Genomic DNA, 22,904 nt, shown 5'->3' on the forward strand with positions numbered 1-22,904 from the left:
GGCAAGGACCAGTTAGACAGCACCTTACTATATTAGCATGTGAAGTAGGAAAGACTACACTTGCTTCCCACAATCTGAATAAAGTGAATAACAGAAAGCACAAAATGCCAATCTCCATATCATTCATTACTCATAGTTGGCTACACATGTATAAAGAACTTTACTTGCACAACAATAGTTATTTTCTTTTAATTTTTTAAACCAATTTACTTCACAATGTGACATATTCAGTTAAGTTCTGCAGCTACAGCAATGAAAGAATTAAACTGGTTAAGGACTTGATTTACATAAGCCATTTCATCTTATGGGGACACACTAAGATTTTGAAGGATTTAGCTCCACACTCATTTTCTTGTACTCATTATTATTTTGACTACTCATCATCTTCTTGAGATTCCTCCATAAATGAGGAGCTTCAGAGATACGGAATGAGTAAACATACATATGAACATCAATAAACAGCTGTCTGAAACTACACAGTCCAGTCACATTAATGTGGCAACTGCCTATGTTGGATATCGACGTGCAATAACCACTAACAGATGTTTGGTGACAGCACTAGGAGTGGTAGGTATATAAAGTGTGTCAGGGGAACATGGGAAACTGTGCAAAAGTTGTTGTGCTGTGGAAACAGTAAGATTTATCTGACATTCTGAAATGGCTAAGTTTGCAAACTGTTCATGTGACACCATGGTTAAAGTACACAGTGCGTGGCAAAATAGTGCTATCCAAAACCGGTGCAGAGACAACTGTAGTGCATCATGGTCCATAGATGACAGAAGTGAACAACAGCTTTGGAGATGTGTACAGGCAAATAATCAAGCAACTGTTGAGTAACTGAGAGCCAAGATGAACCTAGGGGCAACCAACAGTGTCTCCTCAATAACCGTTCAGCAAACATGGCATCGTATGTGGCATGTTGCAAAAGCCATTAGGTGCCGATGCCACACATCAACACACCACTGTCTTGTTGACTGCCAGCTCAGCCCTTGCGACTACACAACATTTCAGCTCCGCCATTTGCAATGCAACCTGAAGAGGTCCTTTGTGAACACTGGACCAAATCACAGAGGGAGCATAAATCAGCAAGATATGTCGCTTCTGCCACAAACTTTTTGCTGCACCAGCCAGTGTCACATACAGCCCATCAGGTGGATGTGTACCTCTGCTGTGTAGGTATTTAGGACCATGCCTATGCCGATCGTGGCAGTTACGACACAGCCAGACAAGAGAAGAAGCCTATCCGGATCCAGTGCTGCCTCGACTGCACACCCCATTCACTGCCAAGGCGCCTCAGCAACATGCCCACAGGCCTGTTGGTATTCTGTCAGACTCATATGGCAAGACTGTAGAAACTGTGAACTCATACAGATTGTAAGTTATGTGTTAGTCTGTTCCAATGTGTTCGACTCAAGGAAGATGAGGACTTAAACAACTGGTAATCAAACCAATGGAGAACGAAACACTCACTGTAGAAGCTTTCATGGCATTGTTTCCTCAACCACGATTCGCATTCCAAGTACTTGCATTTAATCATGAACATATTTTCCTGTTAGGAACTAGTTACAAAGTTTGTTACTTGTTTGTGATGGTCAACGAAGACCATTTCTGTTGAATTAATTGTGTTCTTAAATATAAAGGGTGAACTACATGCTCATGTGTCTCCTTAGCACAGCACAACTGGACGTCTCCATCTGCAACAGCTAGCTACTTCCACCACCTTTCCGGGAATTTGATCGTAAGGTAGAACGCTGCTCATCAGTCACAAGTACCAGCAATGTCACTACAGATGGGCAAAAAATGAGCTGCTTGTGGTAAATCGGGCCACAAAGTGGAAGTCTGGCAGTCCTCCAAGGCAATGCGGGTGGACTGGATGCAGGTTGAGACACTCGATTTGGGGTGGACACAAGATGCTGCTAACCCCATTGGCATCTCTTTGGTACAGTTCATTATTACGCCCTTCAAGAAGCTGATGTCTATTTCTGCCCTAATTGAGAGAGTACAAGTGGACCTGCAGATAGACACCAGCTCCTCTACCACAATTATCGACTGGCCTACATATTGGAAGCTGGGAGCATCCCCCCCCCCCCTTGTAAAATTTTTGATGCCCCTTCTGTAGTTTCAATAATGACATTGTCTCTGTTATGGGAATGTTTTCAGCCCAGATCCAGTATGAATCCAAGACACTCATGGCTTGTATATTGGTCGTAGCCCACCCTGGCGCTTGCAACCTCCTGGGCTTGGACCTCTTTCGTGCCTTGGTCTTAACAGTCCTGCAACCCTATACCCACCATTAATGCTGTGGATGGTGGCCCTTACACAGAGGAGCTTTTTGACAAATATCTATTGGCCTTCTCAGGACCTTCCTCTGGCGTAAACAATTTAGAAGCACACATCACCTTTTTGCTGTTGGTGGTTCTGAAGTTCTAATAGCCAGTTCCATACTGTTTGCTCTACAAGACAGGTTCCCCAAGGAACTGCAATGGCTTCAAGATGAGGGAATTTTAATGCCAGTTTGCAACAGCAGATCGCCTACTCTCACAATAATTGTGGAAAAACCAAATGGTTTTTCACAATTTTAGTGCAACAGTTAATTCCCAAGCAGTGATAGACTCATACCCAATCCCCAAATTGGATGACATCCTAACTAAACTTGATGATGATAAAGTGCTTGCCAAGACTGAGCTACGGGAAGCCTACTACAGCTGCCAATGGATGCAGCTTCTCGAGAAGTGTTTATGGTCAACATGCCTTTTGCGTTGTTTCAATAAAATTGGCTGCCATTTGTCATTTTGAGATTGCCTGCCATTTTTCAAAGATATCTTGAACAGTTAATCTGTGACATCCCTGGTACAGCCAATTATCTGGATGATATCTTGGTCACTAGCACATTTATTGAGAACCTCGCATGCAACTTTGATGCTCTTTTTTCCCCTTTTTAATAAAGTTCAGTTGCAATGTAACAATGACAAATGTCCCCTCTTCATTCAACAAATGGAATACTTGGGACATGTGCTTCCTGCTACTGGATCGCCCTACCCCTAAGTATGCAGAGACTATTCAAAGACTGCCAGTGCCCAAAGATAAATCTCAACTAAAGTCAGTGCATGGACAACTCTTACAAGATATTTATTCCAAATGCCACAGCACTAGCCGAACCTTTGCACCAACTGCTCTGCACAAATGTTCCATGAAACTGGTTGCCACAATGTGACTGAGTATTTTGTGCCCTATGGCACACACTCCTGCAGCTCAACTGCCTGATCAAATATGACCCACTCAACCCTCTTATCTTGGCAACTGATGCATTGGATTACATTGTGGGAGCAGTCCTCTCACAAGTGATGGATGGGAGAGAATGGGCCAGTTGCTTTTGTTTTGAAGAGCTTGAATGCTGCACAGTGCAGCTACAGTCAGATTGAAAAGTAGGTTCTAGCAATCATCTTTGGAATTAAGAAGTTTCACAACACCCTCTACAGCCGACAATTCATCCTTCTCACTGACCATAAGCCGCTGCTTCCACTGCTCCAGTCCACTGCCACCATCCCCACCATGATGGCATGTTGCTTACAACACTGGGCCTCTTTCTATCAAGCTACACATAGACATCAAGTTGTGCTCCACATCACACCATGCCAATGCTGACTTACTTTCCAGGCTGCCCATTGGACAAGACCTGGCCTTTGGTGCGGATCCAGATATTTGTTTCTGCATGGATGCAGTAGTGAAGGAGATGGTTGCCCAGCTTCCACCTGATGTAGACCTTGTCAGATAGCACACAACCAGTGACCCCATACTCTGAGAAGTTCTACACTATATCCACCAGGGCTGGCCTTCCAACTATAACACATTGCCACATCCTGACCTCCAGTCATTCTGAGGGCACAAACAGGAACTGTTTACACTGCAAGGCTTCACTACTCATGCAGGGCCAAAATGGACAGACAACAGACATGCAGGGTTATTCCGTGTGGCCTCGACCTTCTCCAAGAATGCCATGGGGGGGGGGGGGGGGGGTCCCCCTCACCAAGTGGCTGGCACAGCAACATATCTACTGGAGGGCCATGGAAACTGCAATAACCAACATGGTCGCTGCCTGCTCGAAGTGTCAAAGCAAGCAAGCTGCACCACCTCGACAATACTCCCCTGGCCCACTACAACACCACCTTTGTCCCGCATCTGTCTTGATTTTGTGGGTCCATTCCTTGGAACATCCTAGCTTATCATTACTGATGCTGGCATGGTGTTTCCATTTGCAATTAAGATGACATCTACCTCTGCAACAAAGATGATCAAAGCCCTCACACACATTTTTGCCTTAGAACGTCTCCCTGAAATGGACCTCAGTTCACCTCCACTGAATTCTCTTCCTTTTATGCCAGGAATCGAATCTCTCTCACTCATACGACACCAGTCCATCTGGCATCCAGTGGCATCAATGACCAGTTTGTCCACGCAGCAAGACCCAAATGGCAAAACTGTGTCATTATCACTCCTTGGATGATGCACTCATTCGCTTTTTGGCATCATACCGGGTCAATATGCAGGAGGGGATCTCCCCAGTGGGATGCTTACACAGTCAACCAAATCGCTCCTCTCTTTCCACACTTCACCCCAAGGAACAGCAGGGCCACCCACCCCATTCCAGACAGCACCATTTCTCCTTGCAGGACCCATTGTGGGCAACGAACTGTGCCTGAGGTCAATACCACTGGCTCCCTGCTACAGTGTCCCGCATCCTTGCCTGTGCAATGCTCGAAGTTATCCTACAAGATGGCTCCTGTGGTCACAAACACATCAATCAGGTCTGACCATAGCATAGCTTTATTCCACTGACAGAAAATTTACCTCAATTTTCTGTTCCAGACACCCAGCATGACGATGGGCTTCCTGGGAGTGCCAACCTCAGCGCGTGTCTCCAATGGGACAGGAGGTGTCCGATGACACAGCCCGGCAACCCAATGGAAATCGATCCCACTCCACCCTCATTCACCTCCCAGAGCGAGCCAGCAGGACACGAGTAACCTTGCCTCTGTCACTTTGAGAGAAATGGCATGTCGCAAAAGAGATCAGGAGCCAACGAGGGGGTGTAGATCAGCAAGATAGGTCGCTCCCCTCACGAAGCTTTTGCTGCACCCGCCAATGTCACGTACAGCCAATCAGGTGGATGTGTATCTCTGCCATGCTGGTATTTAGGACGGTGCCCATGCTGATCACAGCAGTTACAACACAGCCAGACAAGAGAAGAAGTTTACTCTGGATTCAGCACTGCCTCAAGCGCACTCTGCCTTTGCCACGAAGGGAGCTCGGCAACGTGCTCGCGGGCCTTTCAGTATTCTATCAGACTCATTTGGCAAGACCATAGAAACTGTGAAGTCATACAGAATGTAAGTTATGTATTAGTCTGTTCCAATGTTTTTTGCTCAAGTAGAGCAAGGACTTAAACATTCGGGAGTCAACGTAGTGGAGGACGAATGGCAACTGTAGAAGATTTCATTGTGTTGTTTTCTCAACTACGACTTGTATTCCAAGTACTTATATTTAGCTGTGAACTTATTTTCCTGTTAGGAACTTATTACGAAGTTTGTTACTTATTTATGATGGTCTACAAAGACCATATGGGTTGAATTAATTGTGTTCTTAAACACCGAGGATGAACTAAATGCCTGTGTGTATCTTGCGGAAGTATTCCAAGTCCTGGATACTTCAGTATGGGGTTCTGCAGCAGCTACCTGGTTCATGCACTCAAATTGACAGCTGTTCATCAGGAATGAAGGCTGCAATTTGAACACCAATACTGCCACTGGACATTTACTGAATGGTGGCATATGACCTTTTCAGATGAATCAACTTTTACACTCCATCAGACTGAAAGTAAACACCCTGCAACAACTGTCAGAATGGTCCAGGGCAAAGAAGGAAGTATTATGGTCTGAGGAATGTTGGAAGGATTATGGTCCGAGGAGTGTTTTCATGGCATCCCTGGTGATCTCGTTATTCTCGAAGAGACAATAGATCAACAAAAGTATGAATCTATCCTTGCAGACCATGTCCACCCCTCTACACAGTCTGTTTTTCCTTGGTGTGATGGCCTCTACTAGCAGGACAGTGCTATGTATCACACAGCTTTTGTGTACATGCATGGCTCAGAGAGCACCAGGAAGAGTTTAATGTACTTTCCTGGCCAGAAAACTTCACTGATTTAAGCCATATTAACAATTTGTGGGACCATCTTGATCAAGTTGTTCATGCCGTGGACCCCAAGTGAGAAATCTAGCACAACTGGCTACGGCACTGGAGTCGGCATGGCTCCACATTTATTTATTTATTTATCGTTCCGTGGGACCAAATTAAGGAGAAGTCTCCATGGTCATGGAACGAGTCAATACATGAAATTATAACACGATATTAGAAACAGATAAAATGAAATATAAAAAAACATATTCAGGTGACAAGTCGTAAGTTTAAATGAAGAAAATCAACAATGTAACACTGGAATTTGCTTAATTTTTTAGCTCTTCCAGGAGCTCCTCGACAGAATAGAAGGAGTGAGCCATGAGGAAACTCTTCAGTTTAGACTTAAAAGAGTTTGGGCTACTGCTAAGATTTTTGAGTTCTTGTGGTAGCTTATTGAAAATGGATGCAGCAGAATACTCACTCCTTTCTGCACAAGAGTCAAGGAAGTGCATTCTACATGCAGATTTGATTTCTGCCTAGTATTAACTGAGTGAAAGCTGCTAACTCTTGGGAATAGGCTAATATTGCTAACAACAAACGACATTAAAGAAAATATATACTGTGAGGGCAATGTCAGAATTCCCAGATTTTTGAATAGGAGTCGACAAGAGGTTCTTGAACTTACACCACATATAGCTCGAACAGCCCGTTTTTGAGCCAAAAATACCCTTTTTGAATCAGAAGAATTACCCCAAAAAATAATACCATACGACATAAGCGCATGAAAATATGCGAAGTAGACTACTTTTCGTGTTGAAGTGTCACTTATTTCAGATACTGTTCTAACGGTAAATAAAGCAGCATTTAGCTTCTGAACAAGATCCTGGACATGGGCTTTCCACAACAGCTTACTATCTATCCGAACGCCTAGGAACTTGAACTGTTCCGTCTCTCTTACAATATGCCTATTCTGTCTGATCAAAATATCGGTTCTTGTTGAATTGTGAGTTAGAAACTGTAAAAACTGAGTCTTACTGTGATTTAGCACCCCAGTCGGTATCTTCCAGAACCTCACTGACAATCTTCCTGCACATCTCACAGGCATTTGACAGGTGATCACGTCAATGTGACTGGACTGCGTAATTCTCTGGCATTATCCACAGCATATAGCACCACATCTGCTTCAAAAGCTACCATCAATTCTTAGTTCCAAATGGTGTGTTACCAGACAGAGGGTAATGCCACATCTGACTGCAAGGAACAGTGCCGTCACAGAGTCCATAATAATCAGTCAGTCACCCAACATGAAAAATAACATGCCAGTTCACTAAACAACAAGCTTTCTGGGTTAACACTTCGCAGCTGAAAGACAGAGCTGTTCACCACAAACATCGCATGATATTTTCAGTACTATATGAGAGCTAGACATTCCCACTTACTTCATCCACTAGCCGTGAGCAAAACCACCACTATGCGCCACTTTCCATGGTGCCTCACCAGGCATCTTCCTGATTGCAGCAGTCACTGAAATGCCTGTAAACTAGGTTCTTGTGCCACAACATCATATTTTGCTCAAACCTGGTCCACTAGGATTGTCAACAGTATTATATGTGTTTTGTCACAGCACTAAGGTCACTTAATTTTGGGAACCACATTACATATCTACCACGAGGCCTCACTGCTCGAGAATGCACCAGTTACCAAGTTTGCAGGCCACACCACATCTATGAGGGCTGTTCAAAAAGTAAGGTGACTTTTCAAATTATGAGGGGCAATGTACATTCGATTAACAATCTTTTTTTTTCTTATGTTGGTACACATGTCCTGAACATATGTTCACAGTTTCAAGTGTACAGCATACTTTGTTTGTTTTTGACAGATAGAAAGGTTAGACGCATTTTAATGTGCTCGGTAAATTTCGATTATTATAAAAAAATGGAGCAAAGAATTTGCATCACATTTTGTATGAAAAATGGAAATGTTGACATTGGCATATGGTGAGTCTGCTCTAAGTAAAATAAATGTTTACAAGCTCTTCCAAGATGGCCGACAAGATGCCAATGATGACCTTGTTCTGGACGCCCCAGCACACCAACAACAGATGATAACGTTGAAGCAGTGAAGAAAATTGTTTTGGAAAATCATCAGCTTACCATAAGAAAAGTTGCTGAGGACATTGGCATATCGGTTGGCTCGTGTCATGCAATTTTTTCTGATGTTTTGGGCATGAGACATGTGTCACCTAAGTTTGTTCCAAAACTTCTCAATTTTGATCAGAAGAGCCATCGTGAGAGCATAACTCAGGAGCTCTTGAATGACGTCAGTGATGATCCTGATTTACTCAAAAAGGTCATAATTGACAATGAAACATGAGTTTACAGTTCTGACGTCGAAACCAAAGCCCGATAGTCCCAATGGAAGCATCCTGGAGAGCAAAGACCGAAAAAAGCACGTCAAGTTGCTCACTATTTTTTTCAATTACTGTGACATAGTGCATCATGAATTTTTGCCTCATGGTCATACGGTCAATAAGGAGTATCGCCTTGACATTATGCACCATTTGTGAGAAGCAATACACAAAAAACATCTGGAATTGCGGAAAAACAATTCATGGCTTTTGTATCATGACGATGCACCTGCTCATTCATCATAGCATGTGAGAGACTTTTTGGCCAAAAACAAGACGACAATCATGCCTCAGCCACCATATTCACTGGATTTGGCTCCCTGCGATGTTTTCCTGCTTCCAAAAGTGAAGAGACTTATGAAAGAACGAAGATTTTCAACAACTGAGGAAATAAAAACAAGTACTCAAGGCTCCACCAAAAAGCGCTTACGAGAAGTGCTTCGAGGATTGGAAGAAGTGTTGGCACAAGTATACTGTATCTGAGGGGGAATACTATGAAGGGGACAACATGAATATTGATGAATAAATAAATATTTTTTCATAAAGATATAAAATCACCTTACTTTTTTAACACAGCCCGTATATAAAGCCATTTGCTTAGCAGAAACCTTTCCAGTGTTATTTACATGCCCAATGCATAGTGAAACAATAAATAGATTAATTTAGCCACACATTATTCTCATATCAACAGGAACAATAAAAAAAGTAAATTAGTGACAAGTTTTGTTAGGAGTTCAGGTGTTACAGGGCTCAGTTAGATGTCTAAGCTGTCAGCATGCATCAGATCCTACAGTGCAAGCAGCAGCATTATGACCCAACTTTTACCAGCACACAAGGCATGAGACTAGCATTAGCAGTGTTACTTGTCTCTGCCAAAGGCAAGACCAGAAATGTCACTAGAGGTTGTCCGACAACTTTGGCCAACAGCTTTGTCACAGTATGCTCCTCTGGCAGTTTTTGGTGGGATCATGGAGGTTAGACTATTTCACTGAGGAGACTAGATAAAACCTATTCTAACATGTTGAGTATTGTACACTTTTAACTCAGTTACTGGAATAACCAGACAACTTTTATGAATATGTGAGATGGCGAGAGAACTGTTCTTTTAAATACTTGAAATGATTTGTTGTGTCACTGAAAAGCAAGATACAAACATTCTGGATGACTTCAAATAAATTCATCAAAACAGAAATACACTCCTGGAAATGGAAAAAAGAACACATTGACACCGGTGTGTCAGACCCACCATACTTGCTCCGGACACTGCGAGAGGGCTGTACAAGCAATGATCACACGCACGGCACAGCGGACACACCAGGAACCGCGGTGTTGGCCGTCGAATGGCGCTAGCTGCGCAGCATTTGTGCACTGCCGCCGTCACTGTCAGCCAGTTTGCCGTGGCATACGGAGCTCCATCGCAGTCTTTAACACTGGTAGCATGCCGCGACAGCGTGGACGTGAACCGTATGTGCAGTTGACGGACTTTGAGCGAGGGCGTATAGTGGGCATGCGGGAGGCCGGGTGGATGTACCGCCGGATTGCTCAACACGTGGGGCGTGAGGTCTCCACAGTACATCGATGTTGTCGCCAGTGGTCGGCGGAAGGTGCACGTGCCCGTCGACCTGGGACCGGACCGCAGCGACGCACGGATGCACGCCAAGACCGTAGGATCCTACGCAGTGCCGTAGGGGACCGCACCGCCACTTCCCAGCAAATTAGGGACACTGTTGCTCCTGGGGTATCGGCGAGGACCATTCGCAACCATCTCCATGAAGCTGGGCTACGGTCCCGCATACCGTTAGGCCATCTTCCGCTCACGCCCCAACATCGTGCAGCCCGCCTCCAGTGGTGTCGCGACAGGCATGAATGGAGGGACGAATGGAGACGTGTCGTCTTCAGCGATGAGAGTCGCTTCTGCCTTGGTGCCAATGATGGTCGTATGCGTGTTTGGCGCCGTGCAGGTGAGCGCCACAATCAGGACTGCATACGACCGAGGCACACAGGGCCAACACCCGGCATCATGGTGTGGGGAGCGCTCTCCTACACTGGCCGTACACCACTGGTGATCGTCGAGGGGACACTGAATAGTGCACGGTACATCCAAACCGTCATCGAACCCATCGTTCTACCATTCCTAGACCGGCAAGGGAACTTGCTGTTCCAACAGGACAATGCACGTCCGCATGTATCCCGTGCCACCCAACGTGCTCTAGAAGGTGTAAGTCAACTACCCTGGCCAGCAAGATCTCCAGATCTGTCCCCCATTGAGCATGTTTGGGACTGGATGAAGCGTCGTCTCACGCGATCTGCACATCCAGCACGAATGCTGGTCCAACTGAGGCGCCAGGTGGAAATGGCATGGCAAGCCATTCCACAGGACTACATACAGCATCTCTACGATCGTCTCCATGGGAGAATAGCAGCCTGCATTGCTGCGAAAGGTGGATATACACTGTACTAGTGCCGACATTGTGCATGCTCTGTTGCCTGTGTCTATGTGCCTGTGGTTCTGTCAGTGTGATCATGTGACGTATCTGACCCCAGGAATGTGTCAATAAAGTTTCCCCTTCCTGGGACAATGAATTCACGGTGTTCTTATTTCAATTTCCAGGAGTGTATGTTAATCTTCAATGACTATCATTTAGCACGTGAGTGAAAGACGAATACAAATTGTGGAATAAGATACTCTGAACACTTAAAGCACTGAATAGGAGGAACACATACACCACTTTTGGAAATGATCTCACATTAAAGAATCACTATCCTACTTGCATAAATACATTGGTAAGCTGTAAAGATAATCTGTAGACAGCTTCTGTCCATCTACTGCAATCCAAAAAAGATCCACTACAGTAACTTTAAGCATAAAAATTAACATAAACCACCTTTCTCACTTGCACAGATAATTTTTTAGATTATAATCAAGGTCTCCCTCCCATGAACCATGGATCTTGCTGTTGGTGGGGAGGCTTGCGTGCCTCAGCGATACAGATGGCCGTACCGTAGGTGCAACCACAACGGAGGGGTATCTGTTGAGAGGCCAGACAAACTTGTGGTTCCTGAAGAGGGGCAGCAGCCTTTTCAGTATTGGCAGGGGCAACAGTCTGGATGATTGACTGACCTGGCCTTGTAACATTAACCAAAACGGCCTTGCTGTGCTGGTACTGCAAATGGCTGAAAGCAAGAGGAAACTACGGCCGTGATTTTTCCCGAGGGCATGCAGCTTTACTGTATGGTTAAATGATGATGGCGTCGTCTTGGGTAAAATATTCCGGAGGTAAAATAGTCCCCCATTCGGATCTCCGGGCGGAGACTACTCAAGAGGACGTCATTATCAGGAAAAAGAAAACTGGTGTTCTACGGATCGGAGTGTGGAATTTCAGATCCCTTAATCGGGCAGGTAGGTTAGAAAATTTAAAAAGGGAAATGGATAGGTTAAACTTAGATATAGTGGGAATTAGTGAAGTTCAGTGGCAGGAGGAACAAGACTTTTGGTCAGGTGAATACAGGGTTATAAATACAAAATCAAATAGGGGTAATGCAGGAGTAGCTTTAATAATGAATAATAAAATAGGAGTGCGGGTAAGCTACTACAAACAGCATAGTGAACGCATTATTGTGGCCAAGATAGACACGAAGCCCACACCTACTACAGTAGTACAAGTTTACATGCCAACTAGCTCTGCAGATGATGAAGAAATTGATGAAATGTATGATGAGATAAAAGAAATTATTCAGGTAGTGAAGGGAGATGAGAATTTAATAGTCGTGGGTGACTGGAATTCGAGAGTAGGAAAAGGGGGACAAGGAAATAGTAGATGAATATGGATTGGGGCTAAGAAATGAAAGAGGAAGCCGCCTGTTAGAGTTTTGCACAGAGCATAACTTAATCATAGCTAACACTTGGTTCAAGAATCACGAAAGAAGGTTGTATACATGGAAGAATCCTGGAGATACTAGAAGGTATCAGATAGATCATATAATGGTAAGACAGAGATTTAGGAACCAGGTATTAAATTCTAAGACATTTCCAGGGGCAGATGTGGACTCTGACCACAATCTATTGGTTATGAACTGTAGATTAAAACTGAATAACCTGCAAAAAGGTGGGAATTTAAGGAGATGGGACCTGGATAAACTGAAAGAACCAGAGGTTGTAGAGAGTTTCAGGGAGAGCATAAGGGAACAATTGACAGGAATGGGGGAAGGATATACAGTAGAAGAAGAATGGGTGGCTCTGAGGGATGAAGTAGTGAAGGCAGCAGACGATCAAGTAGGTAAAAAGACGAGCGCTAGTAGAAATCCTTGGGTAACAGAAGAAATATTGAATTTAATTGATGAAAGGAGAAAACATAAAAATGCACTAAATGAAGCAGGCAAAAAGGAATACAAATGTCTCAAAAATGAGATCGACAGGAAGTGCAAAATGGCTAAGCAGGGATAGCTAGAGGACAAATTTAAGGATGTAGAGGCTTATCTCACTAGGGTTAAGATAGATACTGCCCACAGGAAAATTAAAGAGACCTTTGGAGAAAAGAGAACCACTTGTATGAATATCAAGAGCTCAGATGGAAACCCAGTTATAGGCAAAGAAGTGAAAGCAGAAAGGTGGAAGGAGTATATAGAGGGTCTATACAAGGGCGATGTACTTGAGGACAATATTATGGAAATGGAAGAGGGTGTAGATGAAGATGAAATTGGAGATACAATACTGCGTGAAGACTTTGACAGAGCACTGAAAGACCTGAGTCGAAACAAGGCCCCGGGAGTAGACAACATTCCATTGGAACTACTGACGGCCTTGGGAGAGCCAGTCCTGACAAAACTCTACCATCTGGTGAGCAAGATGTATGAGACAGGCGAAATACCCTCAGACTTCAAGAAGAATATAATAATTCCAATCCCAAAGAAAGCAGGTGTTGACAGATGTGAAAATTACTGAACTATCAGTCTAATAAGTCACAGCTGCAAAATACTAACACGAATTCTTTATAGACGAATGGAAAAACTGTTAGAAGCCGACCTCGGGGAAGATCAGTTTGGATTCCATAGAAACATTGGAACACGTGAGGCAATACTGACCTTACAACTTATCTTAGAAGAAAGATTAAGGAAAGGCAAAACTACATTTCTAGCATTTGTAGACTTAGAGAAAGCTTTTGACAATGTTGACTGGAATACCCTCTTTCAAATTCTAAAAGTGGCAGGGGTAAAATACAGGGAGCGAAAGGCTATTTACAATTTGTACAGAAACCAGATGGCAGTTATAAGAGTCGAGGGGCATGAAAGGGAAGCAGTGGTTGGGAAGGGAGTGAGACAGGGTTGTAGCCTCTCCCCGGTGTTATTCAATCTGTATATTGAGCAAGCAGTAAAGGAAACAAAAGAAAAGTTTGGAGTAGGTATTAAATTCTATGGAGAAGAAATAAAAACTTAGAGGTGCGCCGATGACATTGTAATTCTATCAGAGACAGCAAAGGACTTGGAAGAGCAGCTCAACGGAATGGACAGTGTCTTGAAAGGAGGGTATAAGATGAACATCAACAAAAGCAAAACGAGGATAATGGAATGTAGTCGAATTAAGTCGGGTGATACTGAGGGAATTAGATTAGGTAATGAGACACTTAAAGTAGTAAAAGAGTTTTGTTACTTGGGGAGCAAAATAACTGATGATGGTTGAAGTAGAGAGGATATAAAATGTAGACTAGCAATGGCAAGGAAAGCGTTTCTGAAGAAGAGGAATTTGTTAACATCGAGTATTGATTTAAGTGTCAGGAAGTTATTTCTGAAAGTATTTGTATGGAGTGTAGCCATGTATGAAAGTGAAACATGGACGATAAATAGTTTCGACAAGAAGAGAATAGAAGCTTTCAAAATGTGGTGCTACAGAAGAATGCTGAAGATTAGATGGGTAGATCACATAACTAATGATGTAGTATTGAATAGAATTGGGGAGAAGAGGAGTTTGTGGCACAACTTGACAAAAAAGGAGGGACCGGTTAGTAGGACATGTTCTGAGGCACCAAGGGATCACAAATTTAGCGTGGAGGGTAAAAATCATAGAGGGAGATCAGGAGATGAATACACTAAGCAGATTCAGAAGGATGTAGGTTGCAGTAAGTACTGGGAGATGAAGAAGCTTGCACAGGATAGGGTAGCATGGAGAGCTGCATCAAACCAGTCTCAGGACTGAAGACCACAACAACAACAATCAAGATCTAGAGTTTCCAATGCAGATTTTGTCTGCATGAGATGCTGCATTTTAAGTACAAACATGAGATAGGAATGACTAGACAGCCACACAACATGTATAATGCAATATATAGTTAATTATTATAAAATTCTTAAGTTGTTCAAAACCTTTAGTTTCCAATAGAGTAGCAATTTTAGACCATAGATTCTGAGATATATCACTGTTGCTATATATCTTGCCTTCACGATGCAACTAACTCCTCCTTTCTTGTATTAAACTTAAAAATTTCTCACACTCCACATTTTGTGTGTGCGAATGTTGTCCAGTTCCACAGAAGAAAACAAACTGAGATGAATTCCGCTGACCATTATCTGAAGCCTATATGTAGGGCATTGAGATTGGGTGCACTGAGACTGAACATGTAATGGCATACTGATGTGAAAAGATTGGCCATATTAAGCCACTGCCAGTGGAATGCTCCAGTGTCAGGCCCACTGTGGGTGCAGCCTGCATATTAGTAAAACATGGTTCAGTATTTTTCCAAGAAATTTAATAATTTAATACTGTATTGTCTCATTTAGTTTTCCTTCTCAGACCACATAACTGCCAAAGTGGTACCATAAACAGCATGTAACTGAACTGCATGGTCTCATCAAATGGTACCAGCTCAAATGTAAAAAAGCAGACAGTGGTACTTCATATGTAAAAATCTTGATAAGACACATATTGATTCAGCATGTTCCACATGAAGTTGCCTATATGAAAGCATCAAACTTTGAAACCACCGCTGAAGGAAGTGTTGACTACAGCAAACACATTCAAAACCATTCTGCAGGTTGATGTTGAAATACAACGGATCCAGGCAGGAGAAAAAAAAACAAAGCAATGACAGGTTTCTTCAAGCACATGGCTCAGCAGAGTCCAAGTCACCCTACAGATGTTTACATGGTGTTTATATTCAGAAATGGTATTAAATTATGCCGAAATTGCTATTCAGTGCACAGCTGCCAGACTACTTGTACACTTTGTAACAAATGGGGGCATTTGTAAATCAAAGCAATGACAGGGTTCTTCAAGCATGATGGCTCAGCAGAGTCCAAGTCACACCACAGATGTTTACATGGTGTTTATATTCAGAAATGGTATTAAATTATGCCGAAATTGCTATACAGTGCACAGCTACCAGTCTACTTGGACACTTTGTGACAAATGGGGGCATTTGGAATCCATCTGCCTAGAGAACAGTGCAGACTGTTTCACTTGTGTAACATCAAACCAATGAAAGCGATTGTTATTCAGTTTGAAGCTGCATTCACATGACCCCTCTACATTCAGAAAACAATTGGGACTTTTTAGCAAATATGGGAGTCGTAAGTCATATTGTCATACACCGAACATTAAGCATCTTTTAGATTTCTGTTACATGACCAAGTACATTTGGTACCACAGATCACACATTATGAGATTTAGTAAGCTTATATATTCTCTTCTTCCATATGACCTGAGCTGCACAAGCCATTTTCAGATTCATATTTCCCTGAAGGCAGATATAAAACTGACATATTACTGCACAAAGCCCATTTGTTTCACCTTAAGTGACACTGCAATGTTAGGAATGGATCAGCTGGCAGACAAAATAATAATATTGCTGATAAATTCCACCCAATAAATTCCACTCTCATTACCACCAATAAGAAGCAGTCACCGCAGATCCAACAACATGACCACCTGGCGAAATATTGTGCCCTTTAGACACTGACATCCAGCCATTCACATGCGAACTATTTTGTCATATTGTTCATGTTAATGAAATTTCAGTAATATCTATGCAGTATGATATTCCATCTAGTTAAGGACCATATGCCACTGCCTGACATTTTTAATCACACATGAGGCAGCTTAGATCATACAGCTCTACATCTGTAACAACAGGTGTGCACCCTGGCAATTTACAATTATGAAATATGCCTCCACCCCCCTACAAAACATGTAAATGCTGATGCATTGTTCTGTCTATTCTAGTAACCTGTTGCATATTTTGTTTTAAGGAAGATGGGTATTTTGCCTTGGACACAGCCAACTCTAACAGGACACCAGATTTTCTCGTGTATGTATCGCTCAAAAAGCGGAACACAACCCAATCTCATGGAATGTTCAAGTGTTCATACCTAGTGGTTGGTTGCCTTCAAAGTGGCAGATGGTTGATGCAGCCATCAGAAAATATTATCGTGTGCAACATTCTCTAGTGGCACAACACGGTGTTATTCTCCTTCATACACCTACAGACATAACTGGAAAGGCCCTTTGCATATTACACTGCCATCACTGTGGCATAACATGGATGATCGATATTGTTATTGCCGCTGCAACAATGAGGACATCAAGCACCTCAACAGGTTTGTAAAATCTGTGTTAAGCATTTGGTGGTACCCAAAACAGACTTCAGTCCCTGGCTGACACCATCAGAGCCACAAGTGTGAATGTATGTTGTTTTTGCTGCTTCTTTCTACAATTCTGGAGGATCATCAACATAGATCTATTTTTTTGAATTTTCCACATATGATACTCATTATTATGGATAACTTTCTGTGAGTTCTAAGAATAGTTCTCACCAAAGACCAACATGCACATGTAATAGTCACAGATGACAGACTCTCTTTTGATTAACATTGGTGATTTATCAGGAATTATCTGCCAGAAACTAGATTACAAATCTGAGTATGCCCCCCAAAACATTCACAGACAAATGAGGAAGTATGATGACGGTTCATATTTTTCAGGTACATGATTGTCCTGGTAAAGAAAAAGGATGATGCATTAACATTTTTTCTAAACATATAGTGGACAATTCCAATTAATAGCAAGAGACAGGTTGAAATTTTACGTGACCATCAACAGTGAACACTACAACAACTATTCTATGCTTAGGATCATTGACAGGTAATTCAGCATTAGCCTGAGTTCCATCCTAGGAAGGCGGTAACTCACATCTTCAAAATCCAATGAAAACGGACACTGGGAATCACTATTCAGAGACGCAGTGTTTAAAGGTGCACACCTACACATCATCAAACATGGTCATCTGACACCAAATTCAAGTGATATAGTGACATTTTAGTTTATATGGTAAGATGCAGCCTGTCCCACTGACGACAGACTCTAGCTCGTCTCCTGTATATGAAACAACTTTCTGTCTGTGTTTCTGCCAGAAAGAAATTGGGCAGTTCTTACTATGAACACTTGGGGCCTCTTGCATTGCAACTCCTAGATGTCAAGATGCATGACTTTACCACCCCAAAACCTTCATGCATAATCTGCCATTACACGTAGTTGACCTTGTCTGGCACTACTCAACCAACAAGGGATGGTGTTTGAAGGGGGTTGGGATTTGGTAACAGTCAAAGTTTGCAAGTCTTCTATTTCTCACGTTTCCAATAGTTTATACATACTCTGAGTTCCAAATGGGATGTCAATAGGCAGACAACTATGCTATGACCAAGTGGAAGGAGTAGTATGATCCACAGAGGATATGAATAGCAACCAACCATTATTTCTGATAAGCTTTTCGGATAATTGTTTCGAAGCCTAAAGCTATTGCTGTTCACTGTAGGCACTGTGCAACTTCCATGTATCATGTTAGCACTGATACTGACAATTTTCATTGTGCATTATTCCTGCATACTACCACTGCCATGTGATGAATTCCACACCAGTTTGCCAGCCATTTTCCTGCTAATTGCTGGCAGTCTTCATTCTGCCTGTGTGCTTGGTCCCTCTGTCCCCGCACCATGTCTCCAGTTGTGAATGGCATGGATAGGGAGAATAATTGTTGATAAGAGTTCATGCCAACTTGAATCTTTCTAATTTTACCTTGGTGGACACTTTGTGAGATACACAATATTTAGGAGGAAGCAATAATTGGTTGAATTTTCTATGAATGTACACTCTTGTAATTTTAAGAATAAACCACTCAGTGATGCACATCGTATCTCTTGTAGCATCTGCCAGTAGAGATGAAAGAGCATCTCCAGGTCAGACTCAACTAGCTACAACGCCATGCTGGGCGCCATCCCACTATGCCAAGGTTGCTTCCACTGTGTCACAGGCTCTGATATCTGCTACTGAGTCTCAATTTTCAGTAATCCAACAGCTGCTGAGTTTCTAGCTGGCTGACACCACACCACTATCACGCCACCCGCATTGCAGCAGCCCTTCCCATGCTGTTATGCAGCTATGTGGCTGGCAGATGAATAAAGAAGTGAAGCCAACCTTGCATTCTTCCAGTAACATCAACAAATTCCGTAGACTGCATTAATAATCAACTACCACTAAAATGCTACGAAAAAAGTTACACCATATTTGTATTTGTATCTGTATCTGTGAATTACAACTGATTATATAGCTACTAAAGCTCTTTGTGAATATATCTTGATGTACTTCCACTTATGTTTTTTAAAAGTTTCACAATGTTCCACACACTTGAACAAATAGAAAACATACATGTTAGGCACTATTTTTGTCCAATATTTTTCCAGGTAGATTCCTTTCCTGAAGTGTGATCCTAAAAGGTCTGCAAAACATCCACATATACTTCACATGGTCATCATATTCAAACATTTTCAAGCCAAAAATTTCTTTGTATGTGGGCACAGGTGAATGCCAGAGGATGCAAAGTCTGGGGAGTATGATGGATATTCTAACAGTTAATACTCAAATCACAACACCAAAGCACTTTTTCAGTCAAAGACAAAAACAGGAAAATTTAGGTTTAATGTCCCACTAACAATGCTATTGGAAACAAAGTGGAAGTTTGGTTAGAGCAAGGATAACATATGATTTGGGCCATGTACTTTTCAAAGGAACCATTCTGGCACTCATTTTAATGAATTTAGGAAAAACCAAGGAAACCTAAAAAAATTGACGATGACAAGGAAATCTGAAAACCAGTCCTCTTGCATGTGAGTCTAATGTGCTAACCACTTTGTCACTGGTCCATTGTCCTGAAAAAGGTATTATTTTTTCTTTTACTATCCAGGCCTCTTCAAATGAAATTTTTCATCCAGTGGGTCTTGAAGACTTGCCGAATATTCACCAGTTACTGTTTTACTTCTTGTGAGGTAAGCCATCAGAATAATTCATTTTTGCCACCCAGAAAACACTGCCCTCAAGCCTTCAAGTGGTTGGAATCAACTTCACATTTTTAGTGCAGGTCCACTGACTTCCACCCACTGCCTTGACTGTTCCTTGATTTCTAATGTAGACCTACATCTTATCCACAGCATAAAATCAGCATTAAAAATTGTTCTATTATATTTAAAGAGGTCAAACATTTGAATTCTGTACGCTTTCAACAAATGCAGCATAATAACCATACAAAGCTTTTCTTCACATAAAATATAGGGTGTTTGGAAATTCCTGTTACAAACTTCTAGGGCATGTAGAGGGGAGTGGGTAGATAATGTTTTGAATAGGAACCCATGTCTGGAAACTTTGTTTCCATGCTACAGACATTTGAAAACAGGTTTGCTAGTTAGGAATGCAACAGGGTAGTCATGGTGGGGTGGCGGGTGGGGGGTTACAGTGGATTGGCTGATGTCATCTGACGTCTATCCTACCTCTCTGACCAGGTTTGAGCCTCATTTACAGGTCTGTGAGTGTTAGAGCAACATCGCTGAGTACACATTTGCAGAATACACTGATATGATCCTTCTGAATGGCGAAGCTCACGGTTGTTCTCCACGCTGTCTGACTCCATTGCATACCCTTTATGCCACAATTAAGAAATGGCTTAGAGATAGGATACCTTCACTATCAGCAGGCATGACTCTGGTCCTCCAAGCAGATGCCACACACCCTAACTGGAAGAAGTCATACTGCATCATGTTGAAGAGAACTCAGTACACTACCAATTCCTTTAATATTAATGAGTGGAATTGTAAAACAAATGACATACTGGGTCACACTTAATTACTTGTAAAAGTGGTCACGTTACCAACGTGTTTTCAAATAGTTGTAGCATGGAAACTGTATATTACCAGACAGGGATTCCAAATCAAAATATTATCTGCTCACTTTACTCTACAAGTCCTAGAAGTCTTAACGGGAATTCCTGAACACACTGTGTACCACATCCTTTTTTATGATATGCTTATGAAATCAATTACTTCAGACACCTTTGATTGCTCATTTTCAGTCATCAATTTTTGGTATTTTCGCTTGGTTGTTGGAGGTTTAGGACATCTTTCACGCAGATTATTTTCAAAAGAAGTATGGTCATGTATCAATTTGGTCATCAATTCTTTAACTGTTGAAAAGGAAGAAGCAGACTCCTTACAAACCTTCATCAACTTTGGATAAATTTCTGTTCAGGATAAGTCACCTAGACAATCTAATTTCATAATGACATGTGAGCATACAGCTATCACCATAATGTACACATACACCACATGTATTTCACATGGTAAAATATACTTACAAGAGTAAATCAGTGCAGGAAAAATTTGCTCATTTCTCTCTTGTGCTGTTTCAACCAGTATGCGAAGTGGTCCTTTTGGGCTCAAAACTGCTACCAGATCTGTTAAGAAATAACATCAAGAAGAATAATTCAGAACAGTATACAAAATTTAACACATCAATAAAATAAGTCAATATCATTCTGTAATATGAACTTGTATGTTTTCAAAGATAAAAGTTGTATTCCCAAATAAATGCGTCGCTTTGCAAAAGTAGGAGCAGTACAAGGGCTACATGCCCATAAGCTCCACCTCCCTCACTCAATGCTGCCACAATATTTATGCTACACACTTCATGCCTAACATTTACCCACACTGTGGATACTGACTTCTCTTATCCAAGAAATGGATATCATAAACTGCTTCATCACTTGTTCTAGTATGAAAAGTCCAGACACAAAAAAAAGTCAAACATGACTGTCAAAAATGGTTATTACTGTGTTATGCACACAGTACTGATAGAGCACCAAGATCTTTCTCTGATTCAGTAATTGAAAGCCAAGAGCTCAATGAAAATTTTACCAACTGTATGTTTCCTTTTGCTAAGTGCTGAGCTGTGTGTTGAAATGGGAAGTGGACAGTGGCTGAAAAATTACAAAATAGTCCAGGATAGCATTGAAAAAATACATCCAATAAAACATAACACCACTGATCATGATTCACATTAAAGTCAGCAAAAAAATTCTAAAACAATTGGATGACCGCACTCTTTCACAATGATTGAACTATTTAGGTCTAAGGGAGACCATTCAAACTTGCTAGCTTTTGTTTGAATTTATCCTTTGACAAGCCAGAGTACACACACACACACACCTGTGCCCCCAATATGGTGACAGATAGTGCCAATGCTATTTTGTGGCAGATGGACTGGTTGTGATGGGGGTAGTGTCAGGTTGGGTGGGGAGAGGGGAAGGGAGAGGGAGTCAGGAGTCAAGGAGAGGGACTGGGACTGGGTACATAGCAACTCAGGGAGAGGCAGCTGGCTTGCTGGCTAGGAATGCGGGCGGGAGGGGTGGCAGGTATATAGGCTGACAAGACTGTAGTGTCCCGTGGGAAGCAGCACATGCTGAAGGCGACGTGAGGGGTGATAGGACACACAGGACACAGGAAGGGGAAACTGTTGGGTGGAGGGTGTGGAGACAGCGGATTACCTGCTCCACCAAACAGTTTCCCCTTCCATCGTCCTGTCATCCCCTCCCACTTCACATCCTTGTGTGTGTGTGTGTGTGTGTGTGTGTGTGTGTGTGTGTGTGTGTGTGTGTGTGTGTGTGTGTGTTTTTACTCTAGCTCATCAGATCCAAAAGCTAGCTGGTTTTCTGTCTTTTGTTTGTTCCTATCAACAACAAAACACTTCTGCCGGTCGGTGAGTGGTCTCCTTTAACCCCAAAGTATTTACAGTCAACAAGAACTTTCCTACGACATAGACCGAAGTCTGAGCGCCAACACACTTACCTATTAACTAAGTTGTCTTTCTCATAGTGTTTTCTTACGTACAGAGACACTAGATTTTTCTAGTTAACCCTAACATGATAGCAAAAAAATGACATTGGCAACTATGTAACACCAATTTCTAACTGCTTTATAACCACCCTCTTCACTGTCTAACAAAGTAACATGG

General features: G+C 42.3%; 1 protein-coding gene across 2 annotated transcripts in view; it reads right to left on the bottom strand.

The window, feature by feature from the left end:
- The window catches only part of LOC124804785 (presenilin homolog), a 104,694-nt gene that overhangs the window by 44,913 nt on the left and 36,877 nt on the right, over positions 1–22,904 (bottom strand). For both annotated transcript variants that reach the window (XM_047265122.1, XM_047265115.1), the window contains one exon: positions 21,250–21,348. In XM_047265122.1, the coding sequence (XP_047121078.1) occupies positions 21,250–21,348 (99 nt within the window). The remainder of the gene's footprint in view (positions 1–21,249; positions 21,349–22,904) is intronic.

The sequence above is a fragment of the Schistocerca piceifrons genome, chromosome 1 (genome assembly GCF_021461385.2).
Source record: "Schistocerca piceifrons isolate TAMUIC-IGC-003096 chromosome 1, iqSchPice1.1, whole genome shotgun sequence".
Classification (NCBI taxonomy): domain Eukaryota; kingdom Metazoa; phylum Arthropoda; class Insecta; order Orthoptera; family Acrididae; genus Schistocerca; species Schistocerca piceifrons.